Source organism: Oncorhynchus nerka, linkage group LG1 (genome assembly GCF_034236695.1).
Source record: "Oncorhynchus nerka isolate Pitt River linkage group LG1, Oner_Uvic_2.0, whole genome shotgun sequence".
NCBI lineage: Eukaryota > Metazoa > Chordata > Actinopteri > Salmoniformes > Salmonidae > Oncorhynchus > Oncorhynchus nerka.
The window spans coordinates 16,836,634-16,863,099 of NC_088396.1; the positions used below are offsets into that span (position 1 = coordinate 16,836,634).

General features: G+C 39.1%; 1 protein-coding gene across 1 annotated transcript; it reads right to left on the minus strand.

Moving 5' to 3' along the window:
• Positions 1-10,275: 10,275 nt before the first annotated feature.
• On the minus strand, positions 10,276-21,484 carry LOC115105428 (uncharacterized). Its single transcript, XM_029627514.2, has 6 exons — positions 21,185-21,484; positions 19,760-19,799; positions 18,558-18,914; positions 18,130-18,435; positions 17,813-17,899; positions 10,276-13,197 (listed from the first exon to the last, which is right to left on the minus strand). Exons 1-6 carry the CDS (start codon positions 21,245-21,247, stop codon positions 12,842-12,844), a joined length of 1,209 nt encoding a protein of 402 aa, XP_029483374.1. The 5' UTR covers positions 21,248-21,484; the 3' UTR covers positions 10,276-12,841.
• Between the last annotated feature and the right edge of the window lie 4,982 nt (positions 21,485-26,466).

Here is a 26,466-nt window from a genome sequence, read left to right on the forward strand (position 1 = left end):
ACTTGACACTCTAACATTCCTCTCTCTCACACACACACTCCTGCTCTCTCTCTCTCTACTTTACTCTAACTCTCACATTCCTGTTCTCTCTCTCTCACACGTTCTGTAACTTTCTGTTTATCTACCTTAGTTGAGCACGTCACTCTGGGTAAGAGTGTCTACTAAATTACCAAAATGTAAATGTCGATGTGAAAATGAACATACCATAATGAATTGCAAAGCACACTGGGTATTATTATTGACCATATTTCGTGGCAGAGCTCATTAGAATAATAGTAGTTAATAGTTAATAATAGTAGTTAATAGTTAATTTAGTTAATTTAGCACAAAATGGGCACAAACTGTGAACAGCTATAAAACAAATGGTATAAAATGTTTTATTTTATTTTGAGAATACAAATGACATTGGAGGGTAGTTCAGCCCAGTGTTATTCAAATGACAAAGTACTCAGACGTTATTCAAAGATGTCTTTTAAATACATGCAACAGAAATATTGCCCATATCTGTATATTACACAACAAAACCTCCTCTCAGCAAATGTTTATTATTCCAAGTATTATACATGGAGTTAAGATACATTAATCAGTTGCATAAAAGATAGAAGTTGGCCAGATGGTTACATATTGTGATGTGTTACATTGACGCATCCAGATTAATCCAAAGATTAATTCAAGAAACAGGCACAGTGTTGATTTTCAAAGCAAATAAAGATGTTTATACACACTTTATTGACATGTTTGACGTTACTATTATGTTTCATTTAGAGTAGAGTGACGCATGGAGATATTTACGCACTCATATAAAGTTTCAGGGCTCGATTCATTCCATATCCGGGAAGTTCAGTGCTCTAGCCGATTGAAATTTCAAGAAAATGTTCCCACATTCGCAGAGACTGCATTCACATTCAAAGCTGCTGCATATCGGCTTATCTGACATTACATTTCAATCACGCTATAGCGCTAACCAAAGAGGGAGAGGCGAAGAGAGGGATAACTAGGCCCAAAATCTGTCTTCTCCAGTAAGTGGCGGTTATTTGAATTTTTTTGCTCAACCAAGCGATACGTTGTTATATGGAGGTTGCCAGTGTTGCATGTGGTTAACCAAAAAAGAGTGTTTGGCTTATTTGATACTTGTGGCTTATTTGATCGAAAAGAAGCATTGTAATGATACTGGTACTGGTATAAGTAGGACGTGCCATCCCGGCAACTTTGAGAAAAAACATTTTATATTGGAGTTGTGCCTGGTCGTCACTAGTTACCACAGCTACAGTCACCAAATCATAAACCCTGGCTATTTCTAAAATTCTCTTCCTAAAATGTGATTTTAAACCTAACGTTAACCACACTGCTAACCTTATGCCTAACCCTAACCTTAAATTAAAACCAAAAAGCATTTTCTTTTTCTTGGCTGTAGTAACTAGCAGTGGTGTAAAGTACTAAAGTAAAAAATACTATAAAAAACTACTTAAGTCTGGGTTTTTTTTAGGTATCTGTACTTTACTTTATATTTATATTTTTGCCAACTTTTACTTACTTATTCCTAAATAAAATGTATTTTTACTCCATACATTTTCCCTGACATACAAGTGTTAAACATACAATTAAAGATAAACTTCTCCTTAATGCAACCGCTGTGTCAGATTTCAAAAAGGCTTTACGGCAAAAGCACACTTTGCGATTATGTTAGGTCAGCGCCTAGCCACATAAAACCATACAGCCATTTTACAACCAAGGAGAGGTGTCACAAAAGTCAGAAATAGCACTAAAATTGGATGATCTTCCTCTGATGGCACTCCCAGGTCTCCATTTTAGACAATAAATGTTCATTTTATTCGATAAAGTTCATCTTTATGTCAAAATACCTCCTTTTTGTTTGCGTGTTTAGTCCAGTAATCCGAATCCACAAGGCATGGGCACTAAGTCCAGATGAAAAGTCAAAAAAGTTCCATTAAAGTTCATAGAAACATGTTTTTATCATAAATCTTCAATAATATTCCAACCGGACAATTCCTTTGTCTTTAGAAATGAAAGGGAACGGAGCTTGCCCGCGGGCGTGACTTAGCTAAAGGCTTTCAGCCAGACCCCTGGTTGAAACAGCTCTTATTTGCTCCCCTTTCATAGTAGAAGCCTGAAACAACGTTTTAAAGACTGTTGACATCTAGTGGAAGCCTTAGGAAGTGCAATCTGACCCCATTTACACTGTATACTGGATAGGCAATCACTTAAAAGAACTACAAACCTCAGATTTACCACTTCCTGGTTGGATTTTTCTCAGATTTTTGCCTTCCATGTGAGTTATGTTATACTCACAGACATTATTCTAACAGTTTTGGAAACTTTAGAGTGTTTTCCATCCAAATCAACTAATTATATGCATATTCTAGCTTCTGGGCTTGCTCCCCGTTCCCAAAGAAGTTAAAGGTTGCTTCCTTTGCGCAAAGGTTGCTGAGGTCTGGGGAGGACGAGGTTGATAAAAACTGATGGTTAAAGCTGCCCCACTGCCCCAACCAATTAAAATAACATCAAACGGATCCAAAATACATTGTTAATGTTGGAAATGACTATTGTAGCTGTAAATGGCTGATTTAGTTATTTATGGAATATCTACATAGGCGTACAGAGGCCCATTAGCAGCAACCATCTCTCCTGTGTTCCAATGGAAGGTTGTGTTAGATAATCCAAGTTTATCATTTTAAAAGGCTAATTGATCATTAGAAAACCCTTTTGCAATTATGTTAGCACAGCTGAAAACTGTTTTGATTTAAAGAAGCAATAAAACTGGCCTTCTTTACACTAGTTGAGTATCTGGAGCATCAGCATTTGTGGGATCGATTACAGGCTCAAAATGTCCAGAAAAATATACTTTCTTCTGAAACTCGTCAGTCTATTCTTGTTCTGAGAAATGAAGGCTATTCCATGTGAGAATCTGTCAAGATACTGAAGATCCCGTACAACAATGTATACTACTCCCTTCACAAAACAGCACAAACTGGCTCTAACGAGAATACAAAGAGGAGTGGGTGGCCCCGGTGCACAAGTGAGCCAGAGGACAACTACATTAGAGTGTCTAGTTTGAGAAACTTACGCCTCACAAGTCCTCAACTGGAAGCTTCATTAAATAGTACCTGCAAAACACCAGTCTCAACATCAACAGCGAAGAGGCGACTTCGGGATGCTGGCCTTCTAGGCAGGCTAATTGATTAAATAGCACGGTTGCTGATAATGGGCCTCTGTACGCCTATGTAGATATTCCATTAAAAATCATCAATTTCCAGCTACGATAGTCATTTACAACATTAACAATGTCTACACTGTATTTCTGATCAATTTGATGTTATTTTAATGGACAAAAAAATGTGCTTTTCTTTCAAAAACAAGGACATTTCTAATTGACCCCAAACTTTTGAACGGTAGTGTATATACAGTGCCTTGCGAAAGTATTCGGCCCCCTTGAACTTTGCGACCATTTCAGGGTTCAAACATAAAGATATAAAACTGTATTTCTTTTGTGAAGAATCAACAACAAGTGGGACACAATCATGAAGTGGAACGACATTTATTGGATATTTCAAACTTTTTTAACAAATCAAAAACTGAAAAATTGGGCGTGCAAAATTATTCAGCCCCCTTAAGTTAATACTTTGTAGCGCCACCTTTTGCTGCGATTACAGCTGTAAGTCAGTTTTGCACATCGAGAGACTGACATTTTTTCCCATTCCTCCTTGCAAAACAGCTCGAGCTCAGTGAGGTTGGATGGAGAGCATTTGTGAACAGCAGTTTTCAGTTCTTTCCACAGATTCTCGATTGGATTCAGGTCTGGACTTTGACTTGGCCATTCTAACACCTGGATATGTTTATTTTTGAACCATTCCATTGTAGATTTTGCTTTATGTTTTGGATCATTGTCTTGTTAGAAAACAAATCTCCGTCCCAGTCTCAGGTCTTTTGCAGACTCCATCAGGTTTTCTTCCAGAATGGTCCTGTATTTGGCTCCATCCATCTTCCCATCAATTTTAACCATCTTCCCTGTCCCTGCTGAAGAAAAGCAGGCCCAAACCATGATGCTGTCACCACCATGTTTGACAGTGGGGATGGTGTGTTCAGGGTGATGAGCTGTGTTGCTTTTACGCCAAACATAACGTTTTGCATTGTTGAGTCTCCCACCTCAGCTGTAGATCTCTGCAGTTCATCCAGAGTGATCATGGGCCTCTTGGCTGCATCTCTGATCAGTCTTCTCCTTGTATGAGCTGAAAGTTTAGAGGGACGGCCAGGTCTTGGTAGATTTGCAGTGGTCTGATACTCCTTCCATTTCAATATTATCGCTTGCACAGTGCTCCTTGGGATGTTTAAAGCTTGGGAAATCTTTTTGTATCCAAATCCGGCTTTAAACTTCTTCACAACAGTATCTCGGACCTGCCTGGTGTGTTCCTTGTTCTTCTTGATGCTCTCTGCGCTTTTAACGGACCTCTGAGACTATCACAGTGCAGGTGCATTTATACGGAGACTTGATTACACACAGGTGGATTGTATTTATCATCATTAGTCATTTAGGTCAACATTGGATCATTCAGAGATCCTCACTGAACTTCTGGAGAGAGTTTGCTGCACTGAAAGTAAAGGGGCTGAATAATTTTGCACGCCCAATTTTTCAGTTTTTGATTTGTTAAAAAAGTTTGAAATATCCAATAAATGTCATTCCACTTCATGATTGTGTCCCACTTGTTGTTGATTCTTCACAAAAAATACCATTTTATATCTTTATGTTTGAAGCCTGAAATGTGGCAAAAGGTCGCAAAGTTCAAGGGGGCCGAATACTTTCGCAAGGCACTGTATATTTTTTATTATTTAGCTTTTTTAGTTTTTGGGTTGGTCTGGTGTTCTGGGGTCCTTGATGGTCCCCCGGTTTAATCTGGGGGGTGCTTGTGACGACCCTCCCACTCTTTCTGACAAATTCTTTCTCTCTGTCCTTGTTTTCCTTAAGATGTCGGTGGGCAGAGCTAGGAGGTTCGTCAGCGAAATGGGACACATCTTGGCTCGGGTGTGTCCCGGGGATAAATACACCTTCCCCCATTCATCGAGGATACTCTTTCCACGCAGACACACTGTTGTTTTTTGTTGTGGCATTTTGGGGCTTTTTGTTTGTTTATTTTGGCATCTCTCAACACCCCTCATTATCACATCTATGTACGCATCTACTCACTTACAAATCAAATCAAAGTTTATTTGTCACGTGCGCCGTATACAACAGGTATAGTAGACCTTACAGTGAAATGCTTACTTACAGACTCTAACCAATAGTGCAAAAAAGGTATTAGGTGAACAATAGGTAAGTAAAGAAATAAAACAATAGTAAAAAGACAGGCTATATACAGTAGTGAGGCAATAAAAGTAGCGAGGCTACATACAGACACCGGTTAGTCAGGCTGTTTGAGGTAGTATGTACATATAGATATGCTTAAAGTGACTATGCATATATAATGAACAGAGAGTAGCAGTAGCGTAAAAGAGGGGTTGGTGGGTGGCGGGACACAATGCAGGTTGGTCGGCCCAATACACTGCTGACGACACACACCATTGTTACTTGTATATAGTTTACTTTATTTCATATATTTTTGTTAATTCCTTTATCTCTGTGTTGTCTCCCTCTTTGTTACGGGCTTCGAGCCAGTTCGTAAGATATGACAGTCATAGACCGTTTCGGCAATATGAAAGAGGAGGGTGTGTCAACATGTTTTTTTCTACTTGCACGCATGCACACACATAAATCAGTACCATGGACAGCCACATATATAGCTTATGTTGATTGGACAAAATCGTTTTTTGGTATCTTTAAGTTTTGTTACTGTTTTAAACTAAGCATGGTTGTTTAGTAGTCCAAAAATTACGTAAACATTAACTTGCTTGACCATGCTGTAGGTCATGAAACAGTTTGTTACATGCAAAATGCTTTGTGGACTCCACCGGACAGATAATGCTCTCCGGTTTTGTGATGAAACAAAGGTGTGGTTGAATTTATTCTGCCACTGTCTTATTGTCTCGGCCTATATATCACGGTGGCATGGCATATAACTAACAGGTCATAGAGCAAACCCTTTTAACACAACACAGATTGCAATACGGCTTTTTTTTTGGCTTGGCTTCTCCAGAGATTTTTGCTATGCAACGCTACTGGATTGGATCTCTTAACTTTTGACCATTCATAAAACACATTCAATGACATTTCCGTTAAAGATTAAGACGACTCTATTAACATGTTTGTCTTTGGGCCACTGCACCTCTGAACTGCAACAAACAGTAAGTGTCATGCTACATGAATCCAGCAGAGGGGGCTCTCTACCACATCTAACCACATCTCCGCCTTAGAAAGTTTCCAAACACAAATACAGCATAATGGCTCAACTGAATGACATCTACCGTATAGGACATTAAAATAAAGAAATCAATGTTATGTGGATTCATTTCAATATACATTATACAGAAGCAAAATGTACAAATGATAGATAGTAATAGGACACCATCATTTAACACAAGGTCAGTTGAGCAGACTGAATGTTTCCTCGAGTCAGTCAGAAAACACACCTGTACGAGTGTGAGGATTACATGGTCTTATTTTCAGAACATCAACTTTAGAACACCTACAGTAACTTGTCACACAAAGGCATGCAGAAAGAGTAAGGTGGCTAGCTACAGGTATTCTCTCTGGCCTATGGTGGGGGAAAAAACAACTTCCGTGTACTTCATAGGTTCATGCTCAGTCAAATACACAAAATATGTACCCCAAAAAACGGTCAAATACCTGTTATGTCCAATTTCTTGCTTTCCACTGGGCAAGTCTGTCCACTGAACATGAGCACCAAGTTAACAGATTCCTTACACATAGTTACACCATCACCACCTAATCACCCCCTGGTTCCTAATTAGCATCGTTCCCTCCTTTACCCGTAACTGTGATAGCGGAGGTGTGGTGAGCTTCAGATGCAAAATAGCTGCTATAGCATCACCCAGGTGGGCCCTACACATTTCTGGTGAATGGGTAGATGAGACATGACTATGGTACTCTATAGCTTTACTACTGTTCAGCATGTGGATCTCCACTATGTGTACCTCGACCCCCTTAACCTAAAGTAATATGGTTCATCCTGTATTCATCTGCATTGACATGAAGTAACTGCAAACAACAAGTCACAAGAAAAGTATTACTATAGTTTGTTTAGCTGAAACCCCTAAATTTAAACATCTACATTTTAAGTGAGAATTGGGCATTTGTCTGAAGCCGAAAGGAAATTCACATGACCACCACACTTCCTATTCCACCCATGTGTAACCAACTTCATATAGCCACCTAGAAGAAAGGCACACGGACACCCGAACTTCAGGTTGACTTGTTTTTTAAAATCTGCAGTAAAATATATCAAACAGTGATAACAAGAAATGACATGACAGTCACAGCCACACGTTGCTCTCAGAATAGATCTGACTCAATGCACAAAGTGAATATATAACTGCGTTGTGTTAAGAAAATAACAAAAATACAATAAAGCATACCTGCAGTAAAATATATCAAACAGTGATGACAGACATTGACAGAACGGTCACAGCCACACGTTCACTGATTAGGTAGGACACGAGATATCTTTTAGATAGGAGCAACAGTAATGATACATGTCCTTCATGTGAAGTGACATTAATCCATAAATATAGAGCACAAGTACAAACCTTTTTATATAAACCTTTTAAGGTAATAAGAAAACAAACATTCACTTAATATTTCAATAAATCACCTGCAAGCAATAGCTAGCGTGACATTACAGTGCACTGACTGACGGTGCTAGTTAGCTCATCATTAACATGGCTAGCTCAGCCAGCAAACTAATACACTTTCAATACATTAACGGCAACATAAATATATACATATACACATTCGCTATTGACTTCGGGATATATGAACCAGTTTTCCAAAGACACTATTGTGTTATACAGTTTTAAACAGTTTTACATGTACAGCAGAAGGAGACACAAACCTGCTCTCAGAATATCTATCTGCCTGAAGAGCAGGCAGACCAATTTAGCTAGCGGGACACCAGCCGACAACATCCGGTGGAATTGGAGGGCGCGCAATTCAAATAAATAATCGTAATATTAAACATTCATGAACATACAAGTATCTTATATCATTTAAAAGCTTAAATTCTTGTTAATCTATCTGCGTTGTCTGATTTACAATAAGCTTTACGGCGAAAGCATACCATGCGATTGTCTGAGGGCAGCGCCCCACATTAACATATTTTTCAACGAGCACAGGCTTCATAAAATCACAAATAGTGATTAAATAAATCACTTACTTTGAAGATCTTCCTCTGTTTGCAATCCCAAGGGTCCCAGTTACAACATGAATGGTGGTTTTGGTAGATAAAATCCTTCTTTATATCCCAAAAAGTCAGTTTAGTTGGCGCCATCAATTTCTGTAATCCACTCGTTCAACATGAGTCCAAAATGCTACCGCTGAACTTTGTCCAAACAAGTCAAACAACGTTTCTATTAAATCCTCAGGTACTCTAAAATGTAAATAAACTATAATATTTCATACGAAAAGTAGTATGTTCAATAGGAAAGCAAAATTAGTAAGTGCGCACCGAAAGACTGATATTGTTCCGGTGCTCTCCTAACCAAAACTACAAATTCTTGTCTGTTTTTCAAAAAACAAGCCTGAAACATTGATTAAAGGCTGTTGACATCTAGTGGAAGCCATAGGAATTGCAATCTGGGAGACGGAATTACACAGGAACAATAGGTTTCCATTATAGGAGCCTGGGACCTCAAAACAAAATTCTGGTTGGTTTTCCTTTGGATTTTTGCCTGCCATATCAATTATGTTATAGTCTCAGACATTATTTTAACATTTGTATAAGTTCAAAGTGTTCTCTATCCAATGCTACCAATTATATGCATATCTTGGCTTCTGGGCCTGAGTATCAGGCAGTTTACTTTGGGCACATCAGTCAGGTGGAAATTCAGGAAACGAGACCCTATCCCCATTAAATAAAAAATAAATCAACATAGGTAACTTACTGTTTCTTAACTAAGCAATTTGTTTTCTCAACTCTGGTTTGTGTTGTGGCCTTGTTTGTTCTTAGTTGAGGAAATGTAGTGTAGTAAACTGCAGTGTTTGTCCTATGTAAAATCGGTCTACTTCATCTTACGTTATCATAGATTGGTCTGTGCAATACGAATGAATGCGATTAGTGTGGCAGTTTCCCAACGTTTGGTGGTTTTAAAGTTAACATAACTAATGTTAACTAGTTACGTTTTGTTTAAGGAAGTATGATATGGTGGTGCATGAACTGGCCATACACATTAGCTAAAGTTACAGTCATACGTTGGCTAAGGTTACCTAGCTAGCTAGAGTTACTTGGCTAGCATAGCAGCCAAGGACGTTCGCTTTGTGCATATTTGTTTGTGCTCCGATTACCCACAAGTGTCTAGATCAGAAGTTTACAGATTACTTCAGCCTTATGAGAAAAAAACTTACTTGGCAAAAGTATAGCTAGCTAGCTTTCCTCGCTTGTTGGTTAGCTACTTAGCCAATGTTAGCTCTCATCTGACTGGTATAACATTACATGAGCTAGTTAGCTACCTAGCTAATCAAAACAAAATCACATTCATTGGTTAGCTACCTTTATTTGCCTGTTCATTAGCTAGCTAGCTTTCAGCTAATTGCTGTTAATTAGCTACAGAGACTAGCTGCTGGAATTTGTACAGGCAAGCTAATCTTAACTAGGCAACATTAGCTACGTAGCTATTCAATGTGCATGTGAAAGTGATGAATTATAAATTTTATGAAAACGTTTTAAATCTAATGGTCGCTATAGGCTCGTTTTAATCCAACGTCAATAATCTTAGCTAGGTAGTGTAACAATAATGCTAGATCAAACCCAGGCGCAGAGAAACACAGCAAGCAGAGGTAAGGGTAAATCCAGAACTTTTACTTAGTCTTAACAGAAACAAGACAACCGGACAAGAGCACACTAATAAAACATGAGACCTAAGCAAAGATCCAGGCCAGCTGAGGAACCTAAATAACAAGGCAACCAGGTGAACAGAGGAGGTAATTAAACACAGGTGAATCCAATAAGTAATAATAAGGGTAACTTGGAAACTAGAAACCAGGATAAGGGTGGCCTCCAGCGGTAACCTAAGGAAACAACAATCAAATAACACAGAAACTGTGAATCTGCACAAACCAGAGTCCCACTAAATAAGTCAATACCACACCAATTGAGTTGATTATTTATTTACTAACAAGATAAAATGATAATATAAGATACACAAACACACAGTCTGGGCTATTGATTAGAACTTAGTACAATGAAACAGGTTCTTAGCGGGCCAACACAATGGGGATTTAAAAAAGAGAGGGCATGAGAGAAAAGTACACTTGGATACATTTGTAAACTATGCTTATTTTAGCCCTAACACCTTGCCCCAAACTGCCGTTCTTATGGGTCAGAATATAATGATGTAATTACTTGTCGAATGTCTCTGATGGGGTATCTCTTTGTAGACCGGATTCGCCTTCTCCTCTGATGACCGCACTTCTTTGGTTACCAGGTGTAATTCTCTGATTGTCCACACGATGTCAGTGTCTTTTCTCTTAGTGGTCTGTTTCCTAGCCCTTGTTCTGAAAAGGGGTCTTCTGAGTATGGTCAGCCATGTAGTTCAGGGCTCCAGCGTAGGAATGAAAGCAGTGTTGACACGATTCCTTGGAGAGTGGTAACCGGGTGGTCCTGCTTGAATTCACCCTCATTCGTAGCATAGATTTTTAAAAGGTTTCTTTGTCTTCAACCTCGTGTTGCATTTTGGGGTTACAACTGATCAGACCTTGGCTGCAGCTCGTGGTCACCTAGTCTGATATGTTAATTCTTAACTCACATGTTTTATACCCTCAGGTCAGAAAGGGGCATTTCCGTCTTCATGGCAAGTTCTCTGGGCGCCACTTGTTACGAGGCAAGGTCTGGATTTTACTCAGATCCAATTTAGACAACAACTAAAACATTCTCTTTGATCTGGACATTTTTCACACAAAGTACAGTATACAAACATCAGGTACATATTATGAAAACTCTTCAAGTTACAATGTTTTGTTATGTCGTCATTTACGTTTAAAAATAACAAAAACAACATTAATTTTCAAATTCATCTATCGTCATTACAGTTGTTTGTAATTTGGCACGTTATCTAAGTGGCAGCCATAATAACCATTAAAGCTAGTTAGTGCTAGTTTGACCACCAGAGGGAATCTTTGAGAAACATTTTATAGCCTTCAATAGTGCTGTACTAGAGAATTTAAAATCTTGTTGTAGGAACATTGTATATGGGACTAATTTTTAGGCATTTTGCTTATTTCATTTGATTAATATTATAGTGTTTCTATTCCAAGAAAAAAAAAATAATACTCTGGCTTTCCGTTTGGATGGAACGGAAAATATGATACTGTACAACGTGACGGTCGTGAGTAGGCTACAGTACTGGGCTATTTAGCAAACTAATCCCCTTGTTGTGCAGGTACGTGGGAGACCGGGGTTCAATTCCCCGATGTGGGGGAAGGAGTAGGCTGTCTTTGTAAATAAGAATTTGTTCTGAACCGACTGCTGCACTAAGAGCAAAACATTTCTCCACCTTTATTGTATAATTGTAGTTTAACGAATACCCAAACGGAGATTCAGTGTAAATCTCATTGATTTATCAAGATCAGTCCCCATGCTTGTCTCAGAGCAGCGTGAAAGTGCTAAAATAGTTGTAGGCTATTGCTTCAAATCCTATTGCTTGTAACTGCAATATGCTCTTTAAATAAATAAGACCCACACCACTTTTAACAGCACATTACTCAACACTAGTCAGACTCATGTCGCCTACTGTAGGCCTACAGTATATCAAAAAATATGATCGTCGATAATTACATATGGGTCTTCCGGCAAGGGTATCAAACCTACATCTGTAGCAATTCATTTTGCACTGCGATGCAGGATCTTAGACTTCTGTGCCAATCAGGAGGGCTTTTATACTACTGTACATGGTGTCCAGGTCAGGAGAACCAAAACATTTCTTTATTAAAGACTATCAGAAAGAATGTTGGAACTTATTTATTTTGATCCAAAGCCATGAATGAGTGAGTCACTCAGCTTTATGTTAGGTGCTGGCTCTATGACTGTGCCATCAACTTGATAATATATAATGATATTTTTGAGGTTATTTCGTTTTCAAAAAAACTAAAATAAGTGATTGTAATCTGAATAAAGGCCAAAATAATATTTGTAAAGGCCAAAACATTTATTTATGTTTTTAGAGGGAGAGAAACGCTCTAAGTCTTATGGGACTCCCAATCACGGTCGGATGTGATACATAATAATAATGATAATACTTATTAGAATAATGATTATTATTATTTAGAATGATTTATTAATGAGAATCCCAAAACCTAGTCATCTCATGGGTCTCCCAGTTGAGGCCGGCACGGGTATTGAACCAGCATTGGGACCCAAAAGCATAATCAGTGCTCTAACTCCCCCTTGTGCTGGTCTGGAGCAATGAAGTAGTGACGCAGGGTACCATACTAAACCATAAATTACCTCTAATCCCGCAGCATAATTGCAAAAACTTTTAGTGGAGCAACCACTGTACCACCATTTTGGCTGACGAAACAGATTGTCCCAAAGTCAATTTCTTGCATGTTACTGTTCTGAGGTAGGTTCTCCATAGTCCCATCATACATTCCATTCCTCCACACTCTGCGACAAAGGGATTTTGTCTACTGCTTAAGAATTACAATGCGTGTGAGGTGTCATTAAAAAAAAACACCTCCATACCTCTCGATCTCTCCCCTCTGGTGGGTGTGAGAGATGTCCCTGTAGGATTGTGGTCCACGGTAACCTGACCCGACCAGGCCAGTCATGACAGTTGCCATGTCATCCACTGGTTCAGTAACATCTTCTGTGGCAGCACCATTAGTGTTGTCAACTGTTGCTTCACCACTATTGATTGCTGTTGCTCCATCACCTTGAACAACACTACAATTGCCCAAAGCCTGGCTTGTTGTGGAAGACATCAGATTGCTGTGCTCCTCAACACCTCCTGCGGCACCCTCGCTGGATCCTGCAGCAACACTGTTTGCTGTAGCTTTAACTCCACTGGTTCCACAACCTAGATCAACATGGATCAGTGTTTTAGTCATAATGAGCAATACACTGCAGCCAACTAACTATTAAAAGTACATAGGGCAGATTGATTTTCACATACTTGACACTCCTCAAATGAGAGGCCAGGATATATAGTACATTCATCCAGTCCTGGGCAGAAAATAGCTGTATTGTACCACTCCTATTTCTATTCTGGTTAGACAGTTTGCGCTGTTCTGTGAAGGGAGTAGTACACAGAATTGTACGAGAATAGCCTTCATGGAATAGTCTTAATTTCTCAGAACAAGAATGGACTGACGAGTTTCAGAAGAAAGTTATTTGTTTCTGGCCATTTTGAGCCTGTAATCGAACACACAAATGCTGAACCTCTAGATACTCAACTAGTCTAAAGAAGGCCAGTTTATTGCTTCTTTAAATCAGCACCAGAGTATTCAGCTGTGCTAACATAATTGCAAAAGGGTTTTCTAATGATCAATTAGCCTTTTTAAATTAAACTTGGATTAGCTAACACAATATGCCATTGGAACACAGGAGTGATGGTTGGTGATAATGGGCCTCTGTACGCCTATGTAGATATTCCAATAAGAATCTGCTGTTTCCAATTACAAAAGTAATTTATAACATTAACAAGGTCTACACTGTATTTCTGATCAATTTGAGGTTATTTCAAACCGATTTTGAAACCTTTTTTGAAAAATCAACCTACAATAGTACATGCTGGGAAATACAATAATGATAGACATGGTTTTGGTTCAAATGTGTCTGAGTTTCAGGCCCCTGTATTACCGTCAAACTAGGCGCTCAAAATAAGGCCTCATGAAATACATATGGTGTTGTGTTAAAGGTCATGAACAGTCAAAATCATGTTTTTCATGAAATGGTATGATATTTGAAGTAATCCAGAAGTATGTTGGCCAAAGTATGAAAAATGGCAGTTGCTTCTACATTGATCAAGTTTGATCATAAAGCTACTGGTCCCCTCCCCCATGTCAAACACTTGGATTCATTATTAACGGGACAAGGTGACATCACCTTAAATCTCATTTTAATACACCAATGGTATTCTCTTACCTAATTTAAAATAAGTACCACCTTCTAACCAACATGGGAGAAGATGTGTTTGCAGAGGGGCGTGGTTTATATAGCTAGGTAACTACTCTACTTGTGACAAATTGACTGTAGGGTGACAGCAAATATAATTAAAGGTTTAGCCTATTCATCTACGGTAAAGATACTTATTATAGACACGATGATAGTCGCGTTTATATTAGGTTGAGCCAGAAATGCATGTTAAAGTTAATTTTTTCCCCTAGTCATTTTTCAGTCAATAGTATATATAATATAATATTTGGCACACCTGTTGAGAACTCAATTCCCTAAATGGTCAATAGTCTATCCAAATCATGTCCAATCAATTGAATTTACCACAATCAAGTTATAGAAACATCTCAAGGATGATCAATGGAAACAGGATGCATAAAATGTGTCAAGTCGAGGGGTCTGAATACTTTCCGAACAAAAAAAATCTAGCATTAATGCAATTTCAATGTTTGAGTTGCTTTGTGTATCACCAAATTTGCTTGAGAGGATTTTACTGCATCCAAGTTGCTTGACATAAGCATTTCATGAATATAATGTAAGCTCCCCACCCACAGCCTCAGTCTTTTCAAACTTCTTAGTTGTTAGCCATGAAAGAACCAATACTTTTCAGAATGACTGTTCAGGACCTTTAACACTGTTCTGGTGTACAGCAAATTCTCCACTGTGATTTAAAAAAAGAATTAACACTGGGAGTGTTAAATCAACACAATGTGATGAGTCTGTGGATCCATATAGACACTGGAACAGTGTTAAATCAACACACTGTTTCGTGTAATGCCTTATTCAAAATTTCCCGGAGTGCCTTGCCTTTTGAGTACCACCCATGACAGCATTTGTTAGTGACATAGACATGCTTGTTGCATTCATCCACATTTGGTCCTGTGGACTTCACCTAGTGAGATCCAAAGTGAATATGTTATCATGCGATTCAACACAAAGATTGCTTTGTGTTGTCTTAGGAAGACATCATTATCTTAACTTTACAGTAAAACTATTGGTCAACAACTCCTATTTTGAATCCAAACAACTTAGATGCTTATAAAAGGGTCTTAGAAACATTGTTCTTCTATGGGCCATGGCACATGCTTGTTAATGCATTGCAACTTAAGTTATGCCTTGTATATGAATCCATATTTAGAATTCCATTCTAAGACATTTCTTAATTGCCTATTACTGTAACTCAACTATTGTGTTCTTGCATATTGCTATGTATCTTATGGAGATAATTCCTTTAATGGGCTAATCGCTTAGTCTTATTACAAGTCCCATGAGAAGGAACTATAATATACATCCACACCACTACAGTGGCATGTGTTTGTACCCCTTTAGAAACAAATGCAATACTTTTTTCCCCGAGTGTAATACAACATTAAACTCATGGTTTACAGGCCTCATCAGGCCTGCAAGTCACATTATGTTGGCTTGCAAGGGGATGTGTGATTCCTATTGGAATCTAGCCAGTGTGGGGGCATCAAACATTAAGAATTTCTTATACCCTGCAACCTGTATTCAAAATGACTGCCAGGGTTGGAAGACTAGTCTACAAGACTACCTAAAGCATCTAAACTGGAACAAACATTTCAGTAACGGGTGCAATAAGTCCAAGTAAGATATTGGATTCATTTAAAACGTGTGTAATTTATATTTAAGTAGAATAAGATTAATTCATCAAACAATGTACAGTATTGAAACAATTCTAAAAATGTACCTGCAATAGAGCATGCTGGGAAATATGACATTGATGTGCAGTTTTTGGTTCAGTGATGTGTATCAGTTTCAGTCCCCTGCATTGGGGTGTCACTAGGCCCTCAAAATAACGACTTGTGTAATATGTATTGTATTGTGTTTAAAAAAAATACATATTTGCTTAGGATTAGTGAAGTTTATAAGACTGAAAATGGCTGAATGCAGCAACCATGTGTCACAAACAAATAGGTCATGGGTGGTAACTGTACAATAACTCTAAAGGCACAGCTTTACACTAAGCAGTGTGTTAATTTAACAAAACCGGCATCTATATGTACAAATGACCGCAACTAACCTGTAACCCCGCACATTGACTCAGTACCGGCACCCACTGTTTACAGCCTAATTATCGGTATTTTACTGTTACTTTTTTTAGAGTTTATTTAGTAAAGATTTTCTTAACTTCATTGTTGGTTAAGGGCTAGTAAGTAAACATGTCACGGGAAGGTCTACACCTATTGTATTCGGCGCATGTGACAAATTGTTACAGGAATTAAATTCCTCTGTTTTAATACCCAATGAAAATTAAACACTGTCAATTCCTAAGAATTTGTAATACTCTTATTTGCATAAAATGGACAGAGACCAGTCTCAAAATCAATCAGCAGCGTTTATTCTCGAGAGTACTGAACATGATACAGTTTACCACAGGTTATAAACTGAAAATGACGTCATTAGTTTTCGTACTACCCAGTCTCATCTCCGCTCCAGTACGTACAATGGCTGTATGGTTCTCAAGCCTTCCCACATCGTCTCTCCCTACTAAGATAATTTACGACCCGAACCAAGGTCTGCCTGTTTAGATAAGCATTCTAGCCAGTCTCGCTATAAGTTCATTAATTTCTACCAAGGAACAGACAGTCATTGTTCTAATTCTTGATTACATTTACACACATTATATTCAGTAGTAGGGTCAAAAGACAATTCATACATCTATAGAGTAACATAATAGTATTCTGATTAGTCAGTCCTGATTGAAATGTATACATAGTCATTATTGATAAAAGTCCCTTAACACAAATAATTTGATATGGGTCCAGACTCAACACTTTCAGTGTTGATTTAACATTCTGTGTTAATTTTGTTTGTTTTCTTACACTGGAGAATTAGCTGTGTAAATATCCAACTTGCAATGTTTGCAATTGGCTTCAAATTACTCTACAGTATTAATTGCAGCTTTCAACCTTTTCAGTGGCATGTTGAAAGAGTCATAACGTAGTTGAGGGTCACTTATTTATACTTTTTTTTAATCAAATATCATTTGTTAAATGTTTTGCCCTTATGTACACCTGGAGCAATGGATATTTAGGAGAATGGGAATTAACAGAATGTTCAGATATAAACGTATTGTGTAGATCAAATATAGTATGACTGTCAGATAGATTGGAATAGTATAGGAGATTGTGTGTGCGCTCTATTGATTCTATTTCGATCTTCAACATGCAGATGCAGCCCTGCCATTAGTTGAAGGCAGCTAATCCTATAGTTTCCGAAAAAAAATTGGAATCTTTATTCAAGTAGTTATAGTCACTTTCAAAGTAACTATTTGTGCCAAAGGAAAAATAGTTATTTTCCACAAAGCATAGTTATGTCTATAGTTATCCCAGGTTTGCCGGTATCGTGTGATTGGGAGTTGGTAGCACTTTGTTGAATGTAAATCGATGTAATATCCTTAGATTTGTCACTAACAGAGTATTTACAGATGGGGTGTTTTTATACAGTACTGGATCTATTTTCATTATGGTAATAAAAATCCTGAAATTGCAACTTACATTGTTTGTAAACAAAAATTATTCCCCCAACGCAAATCAGCATCAATAGTGTGATGCCTACAATAGCACTGAGAGAAAGGCCTTCACCTGAGGGGAAAAGACAAGACCAGTTTAAGTTTTCAGTTAATAAAGATTAGGTAATGAGAGGGGGTGAAACACACTATCAAATCAAAATCAAATGTATTTATATAGCCCTTCATACATCAGCTGATCTCAAAGTGCTGTACAGAAACCCAGCCTAAAACCCCAAACAGCAAGCAATGCAGGTGTAGAAGCACGGTGGCTAGGAAAAACTCCCTTCATGTTCATTCTCTTACTTGTGCGGATGATGGTTGTGTTGCTCACAGTCTCTCTCAGAACGGGGTTGAACACCTGGCAGGTCACAGAATGATTATCTATGTAATTCTCTGTGAAATTCACTTGGCTCCAGACAGTGTACAGTCCACTTTCAGGATCAAGTGTAAAGTTGGTCTGTACTTCCCTGGGTTCCAGAGTGCCGTTCTGAGGCTGAGAGAGGTCCTGGATAGTCCATGTGACTTTTGGTTTGGGGTAGCCTCCCTGGGTCAAACACATTGCATTCATCACTTTGTACTTCACAGTCAATTTGGGTGTCAGAAACCGTGCTGAAAGTGTACAAGGCAAAGACAAGAAGTGAGAGAAAGGTTCCACAAAGTGCCATGTATAAATGCTATAATTAATGTCCTTTATGATTCCCCCAAAAGAGCTATGAATAACGCAGCCATACCTGCGACAAGCAGAGTAGTCTGACACACTTTGGTGAAATAGATAGGTTGATCATTTCTGTCGAACAGCAACGCGAAAGCCCAGTAGGTTTTCTGGTTGTCTTGAGGTGTTACTTGCCTGAGTTCGATAGAGATATTTCCAGAACTCATCTCAACCTGAAAGGCGTTAGTCCTGTTTGTGTAAAGTTTATTCTGATATTCTTGCTCAACTCTTGCGTTGAAAGAGTACAACACAACGTCTGAATGATCTTGCCAATGGAACCGGAGTCTTGCTGGGTTGATGGATAAATTCAGGTCACAGGGTAACAGGACAGATTCTCCTATAATGCCAGTGACTATATGTTCAGATGCAACTTGTCCTGAAAAATTCAAGACAAATATGCCAAAGTTACACCAAACTAAGCTCAGAATTCAACACCCAGATCATAAACGTCCAACACTTAATAACTTATTGACTGTGTTTGAATATGGGAGAATCTATGCAATGTCTCAATTGGCTTGAGATGTGAAACAGTGAAGAATTGTCACCGTGCCTTAATGTCATCAATGGTGCTCAAGCCCATATGAGTTCTGCTCCTCCATGCCTATCTCCCGACTCCTTGAGAGAATTGTAGGAGCTTATGCTAGATCTGACACAGTCCTTCAAACCAGGACAGAGGGGCCCAAACACTAAAACTCACTGCTATTGTGACAGCAGGCTTCACTGGAGGAATGGCATGGCGTGCTCATGTCCTGACTCAAAGGAAATTACAGAAGTTGTATGGATGTGGTAGAGCTTAAGCACAGTGCACACATGCAGAGAGAAAAGTCCCCTAAACAAACACGTTCCTGGAAATGTAAGAAACGTTCTCTCTTCCAAAAGCCGTACAATAACATTTGAGACTGGGTTGTTCGTTTATCGGTCTACTTTTGTAATGAATTCCAGCACTTGCTTACGAAGATGGGGAGATGTATGACATCACCCGTTTCATGACTACTCTGATGAAACATTTATCTTTGTCATAAAACCAGTCAGCAACATGTGTCACAATGTGGTTTACAGTAAACTGACCTAGCCCTCCAGAAGGGAAGGAATTACCATTTCCATGGGAAAGTCTGTGTGGGTGATGTGTTGGCAAGCCCAGAGATTCTCTTTAGACAAGCCAAAACCTTTTCTGTAAAGCATTGAATAAAATAAATACGCATTGAGATAAAGGTGACTTACCAAACAGCAAAAACATGAATACAAGAGTAGATTTTCCACGCTGCAAATAATTAGAGAATAAATTAATGGGGGGGTCCTTTTGTATGCCATCTGCTTTATTTGTGAAATACACATCTTCCTTTCAGGACATACACTGAGTATACAAAACATTAACGTCACCTGCTCTTTCCATAACATAGACTGACCAGGTGAAAGCTATGATCCCTTATTGATGTCACTTGTTAAATCCACTTTAATCAGTGTAGATGAAGTAGAGGAGACAATTAAAGGAATTAAGACACTGATTGTGTATGTGCCATTCAGAGGGTGAATTGGCAAGACAAAATATTTAAGTGCCTTTTGAACGAGGCATGGTAGTCGGCTCACCGATTGGTCTCAAGAACTGCAATGCTGCTGGGTTTTTCAAGCTCAACAGTTCTGTGTGAATCGAGCATGGTCCACAACCCAAACGACATCCAGCCAACTTGACACAACTGTGAGAAGCAATGGAGTCAACATGGGCCAGCATCGCTGTGGAACACTTTTGGCACCTTTTAGAGTTCCCAGGGCAAAAAGTCAGGGTTCAACTCTATATTAGGAAGGTGTTCCTAATGCTTGGTATACTCAGTGTACGTGCCCTCCCTTACTCCCCTCTTAGCGGCATTGGGTTTAGCGCTTACCAACGTTATGATGCAAACAACGTTTGAAAGGTCTATCATTTTTCATCGAACACAAAGTTAGCACAAGCCCTAGTTGCCTTCAATAGCCTTATAGGTTATTGTTGTTGCTAGGATAACTCTTTGTTATCATGTTAATATTGTTTCATTCTTTGCATGGGATGCGCAGTAAACCAGAGAAGCTGTGTATCAATTGATCCCTGTAAGGGGTGTCGGTAGCAAACCGGCGAATGACACAAAAATCAAAGATTCATATAGGCAAGCCCAATTAAGACTTATTATAACAATGTGATGTTGCGTCCCAAATGGAGAACTTGAAATAACATAATGTAAGGTAATTAAAGAATCAAAAGAAAAATGTGGTTATATGTATTTAGGCATATGATGTGAAAAGGGCCTTGTGACATCATCGTCAAAAGCGCAAGAGATACTGTTGCGTGTAGGTCTGGATTATTTATGGAGTGATCATATAGAAATATCCAAACATTATTTGAACAACTCCAAAGCAATTGCATGTGGAACTGGTAACTCTTTCCCACTCTGACACAACTTCTAGGGGCTGTATCCACAAATGAACTTTGAATTGTGCAGAAGTTGTTTAATTTTGTCCGTGCATATGAATGAAGAGAGCACTTTCTCATCGTAGCCGTATCTCCTCATAGGGAAATAAGTTGTATGTATAGGATGTAGCTTCATGAGAAACAAGTGATAATGTACAGAATGCAACCAGCTTATTAAGCCATTAATTAGGGGTTAACCCGAATCTTACCAGACTGAAGACCGACTCAGAGATGATCCTTCTCCTTTCTATGACAAGCATGTTGGTGTTCATACCCTTTCACATCTAGATTGTCACCAAGAATAGCTGATATACGTTCATCCTAACAGCTCCACCCTCTCACATGACCGCAATGTCGCAGACTAATTTAAGTCGGCCTATTCCTGGATATAGTAACAGATTACATAATATACAGTAGAGATCAGTTAAAATAATAAAGGTGCTAAAATAATAAAAACATCTTCACGTTCTTGTTCCTTCTTTCTCTTTCTGTCTCCCTCTTGCACACACACACTCACTTCCTGTTAGCAAGAACATCCTCACTTGTTGCTTCATTCATTAGCATTAAGTGTTTTTTTTACCAAATATGACAACACATGGAAAGAGCAATACGTTTAGGTAAACATTGAAAGGTCATCATGCTCCCCATTGCTTCAGTTTTAAGACACTGAGTATATTACCACTGTAAATAGCTTTCATTTCAGTACTTGACTGACAACATTTCTGTACAATGACATCTGCCAACTCTTGCTGTGGTTGTGTGATTCATAGACTACTAAGAGTTAACCCCTTATTATTTGATTTTTACATTATTCATGAATCAAACACTTAACCTAGCCAGTTAAGGCACTGGCTATAAGACCTACAATTTACAGGTGTGCCATCTTAATTTGGTCACGCTGTTTTTGTGCCGAATGTTCCTGGTCAGTAGGAAATGCAAATTCGATTGTAATTCAAGGTCAAACTTGAAAAAAATGGATCAACCCGTACAAAAATGTTAATTAATTAGGCCCATACTCCACATTTCCTGTTGCTATAGGATTATTTTTCCTGCTGTGAGAAACTGGTCAAATTAAGATAGTACACCAGTATAAGCAACATGGTCTCAAGGCAATTGTTATTATTCAGTACGTAAATCAGTGACACTCCATTTAGAATTTTTGTAAAATGTTTATTTAACCTTTATATAATAATAATAATAATAATAATTATTATTATTATTATTATTTCCAATGACGGCCTACTTGCAAAGCCCCCCCGGCCAAACCCTCCCCTAACCCGAACAACGCTGGGCCAATTGTGCGCCTCCCTACGGTACTCCCGATCATGATACAGCCCGGGATCAAACCCAGGGTCTGTAGTGACTTAGACCGCTGCGCTACTCGGGAGTATAATAGATTATGTTACGTTAGGTTACATTATGAATGAAATAGCGGTCGAACAATATCATAGGATTTATAGGATGTATATTATCATACATCTTACCCGGATCGTATAATAGCATATTAATGAAATGACTTAACTTATCACACGTCTTGGATGATGTATAGTATTACACGTCTTTCTCTGAGACCAGGTTTCTTGTTGCACCTTAACAACAAAGGAGAATTATGTGGAGAAGTTACATTGGCGGTTAGAGGAACTAATGACAAAGGTTAGGAGAATTTACGTAGCAGGTTGGGTGAAATGGGCTAAATTTAGCATAAGGGTTAGGGAAGGGTTAGCTAAAATGCTAATGTTGTCTCCAACGAGACTCCAACAAAATCAGTAAAATGTTTGCACATGAGTTAAACAGTAAAGTGTGATTTGCTTTGACATGTTGCTGTTTCAGTGGTGTACAGTATAGTGCCAAATAACGGTTATTTAACCGTAGCGGAACCCTCTTTGGTGCTCCAAAGAACCTTTTTATATAAAAAGTTATAAATGAAGTTCTAAATTGGACCTGTATAGTGCTATGAATAGCACTTTCCTAAGGTTCTATGACAAACCATTAAAAAATGTTTTATATAGCACCAAAAAAGGTTCTGCTATGTTTACAATAATTTTGGGGGGCTATATAGAACCCTTTTTTAGGGTTCTTCATAGAACCTACATGGTCTCTTGACAACAAGGTAGATGAAAGTCGAGCAAATGTTGCCTTCCAGAGAGACATCAAACATGGCCCACTCCAGATATGCTATCAGAGTTGGTACAGCCATCCGGTTTCTTCGCGCATTGTGCAAACAAATCTTGCCTCTGGCAAGAAGGGGGTGTATGCTTTATGATTAATGACTCACGGTGTAATCATAACATACAGGAACTCAAGTCCTTTTGTCCACCTGACCTAGATTTCCTTACAATCAAATGCCGACCGCATTATCGACCAAGAGAATTCTCTTCGATTATAATCACAGCCGTGTAGAACTTCATGGGACTCTATGTAAACTGGAAAACATATATCCTGAGGCTGCATTTATTGTAGCTGGGGATTTGAACAAAGCTAATCTGAAGGAAAAAGGATACCGCACACTGCTCTTGATAGTATCACTGATCTTTAATACGTTTACGTATTGTCCTCACGGCCTTCGTCAGAGCTTTGACGTGCAGTGTGCAGTTTCATTTATCTTGTTCAACTGTTGCCATGCACCTGCAAAAAAGATTGCTCAGATGTGCGAGTGCCTTTTGAATTTTGAACAAAGCTAATCTGGAAACAAGGCTCCCTAAATTTTATCAGCATATCGAATGTGCCACTCGAGCTGGCAGAATTCTGGATCATTGCTACTCTAACTTCCGAGACGCATACAAAGCCCTCCCCCGCCCTCCATTTTGTTGCTCCCAGCCTATAGACAGAAACTAAAACAGGAAACACCCGTGCTCAGGTCTGTTCAACGCTGGTCTGACCAATAGGATTCCACGCTTCAAGACTGCTTCCATCACGTGGACTGTGAAATGTTCCGGATAGCCTCAGACAACATTGATGTATACGCTGACTCGGTGAGCGAGTTTATTAGCAAGTTAATCGGTGATGTTGTACCCACGGTGACTATTAAAACATTCCCTAACCAAAAACCGTGGATTGATGGCAGCATTCACGCTAAACTGAAAGCGGGAACCACTGCTATTAATCATGGCATAGCGACTGGAAACATGACCGATATTCCTCCGCAAGGCAATCAAACAAGCTAAGCGTCAGTATAGAGACAAAGTAGAGTCGCAATTCAACAGCTCAAACACAAGACGCATGTGGCAGGGTCTACAGTCAATCACGGATTACAAAAAGGAAACCAGCCCCGTTGCGGACACCGTCTTGCTTCCAGACAAATGAACACTGGCTAGTTAGTGACAGTGCGCTACTTAGCTAGCTAGCACACAGTGTCGCCCCCACCTCCTGCCTGCTTTGTACCACACAAAACAGTGCCCGACAGGCGTGGCGAAGGACACTGTCTACTGGTTATCCCCGCCACCCGCTGGCACAGCAAACGGGAGGCTAGGGCGACACTGTAATAGCTAGCGACACAGTGTGCTAGCTAGCTTGCTAGTTAGCTAGCACACGGTCTCGCCCACGCCTCTCGCCTGCTGTGTACTGGAGTCCTAGCTGGCTAAACAAGCACACAGTGCCGTTTGTTCCAGCAGCCGAACACCTGCCCTCATTGTCATTAACAGAACTGTGAGAAAAACGGTGCCCGACAGGCAGGGGCAAAGGACACTGTCTACTGGTGTACTACTAGCTAGCTACCATTGTCACTGTACTGGAGCGCCCCTGACTCCCGCCTGTCCTAACTTCAAAATTGACCAATAGAAGTATAAAGAGGAGTTCCTGCTGATGCAGGAATGCTCACAGGCAGGAACACCCCAAAATGTGGGCCACAATTGCACCCTTCTCTCCCTGTGTCCTGTAGTACAGAGCGAAGGGGCTGGGCCTCAGGATAAGTAAACACACTACAAATCACAGCTACGCACCTCCAGGTAGACACCAGGGAACCGCTAGGAGCCTCTACACAGGATGCCCTCTCCTTTCTAGGTGTCTTTATTCAGTAATGTTATGCGTTTGTATTAACTCTACTGGTCCCAATTTGCCATTTTTTCTCTGGAGCCCCAGACTGAGGGAGATTATCAGTGGTCTTGTATGTCTTCCATTTCCTAATAATTGCTCCCACAGTTGATTTCTTCAAACCAAGCTGCTTACCTATTGCAGATTCAGTCTTCCCAGCCTGGTGCAGGTCTACAATTTTGTTTCTGGTGTCCTTTGACAGCTCTTTCGTCTTGGCCATACTGGAGTTTGGAGTGTGACTGTTTGAGGTTGTGGACAGGTGTCTTTTATACTGATAACAAGTTCAAACAGGTGCCATTAATACAGATAACGAGTGGAGGACAGAGGAGCCTCTTAAAGAAGAAGTTACAGGTCTGTGAGAGCCAGAAATCTTGGTTGTTTGTAGGTGACCAAAAACGTATTTTCCACCATAATTTGCTAATTAAATTCATTAAAAATCCTACAATGTGATTTTCTGGATTTTTTTCCTTCTCATTTTGTCTGTCATAGTTGAAGTGTACCTATAATGAAAATTACAGGCCTCTTTCATCTTTTCAAGTGGGAGAACTTGCACAATTGGTGGCTGACTAAATAGTTTTTTGCCCCACTGTATATATATGTTTTGCCTTTCTTTAATTTATTCAGCTAGAGCTGCAAGCCCCTCACACTGTCTGGAATGTGGTAGACTTTAGGAAATAATTAAGCAGAGGTTTATGAGTGTCTCTACAACAGATTGAGTAAGGGTGTGGGCTGTTGGCTCTCTGTAATGCTCTGGTCATGGTCAGTATGTGAGAGCAAAGGTGTAGTGGATAGCAGTCTTCAAAACAATAATTTACCAACATTGACGTGCAGGAAAAGAGAGAAAAAACGGCAAATGCAGAAGTAAAATAGAAACTAGAGGATGCCTATCTTACCACCAGAGTGGAAAAATAACACGTTGTTTCCCAGAAATTACGATTTGATGTCTGATGGAAACAGAAACATTTTCGGTAAACTCTCCAAACGTTGACAAATCAAAATATGCTACGAAATGTGAGATATTTTTGTGTCTGTAAAATGAATTTATGCTAGAAATGTCGGTGGAAACGCTTTGTGCAACTATTGATAGAATTAACCATCATATCGAAGTAAACTTGGAGTCACACGCTGGCATGTTGTGTGGTCCTCACACTATGACTCATCGGGAAAGCATATCGTTTATTAGGCTACAGCTTAAATAAATTATGATTAACTTCACGGGGTTGAGCTTGATGCTCCTTTCTGAAGGTCTTATTCTGGTGTCATGATAATCGATGTTTGGCTGCAGTTTGACAAATAATTTTTTATCTTGCTCTTTTGTCCATAATAATAATATCATCGTACAGGCTATACTGTACGTGTGCCTTAAATCAATTTTCACTAGTTGCCACAAAATCATAAACCCTGCCTATTTCTCTTCTTAAAATGTGATTTTAAACCTAACCTTAACCACACTACTAAATGT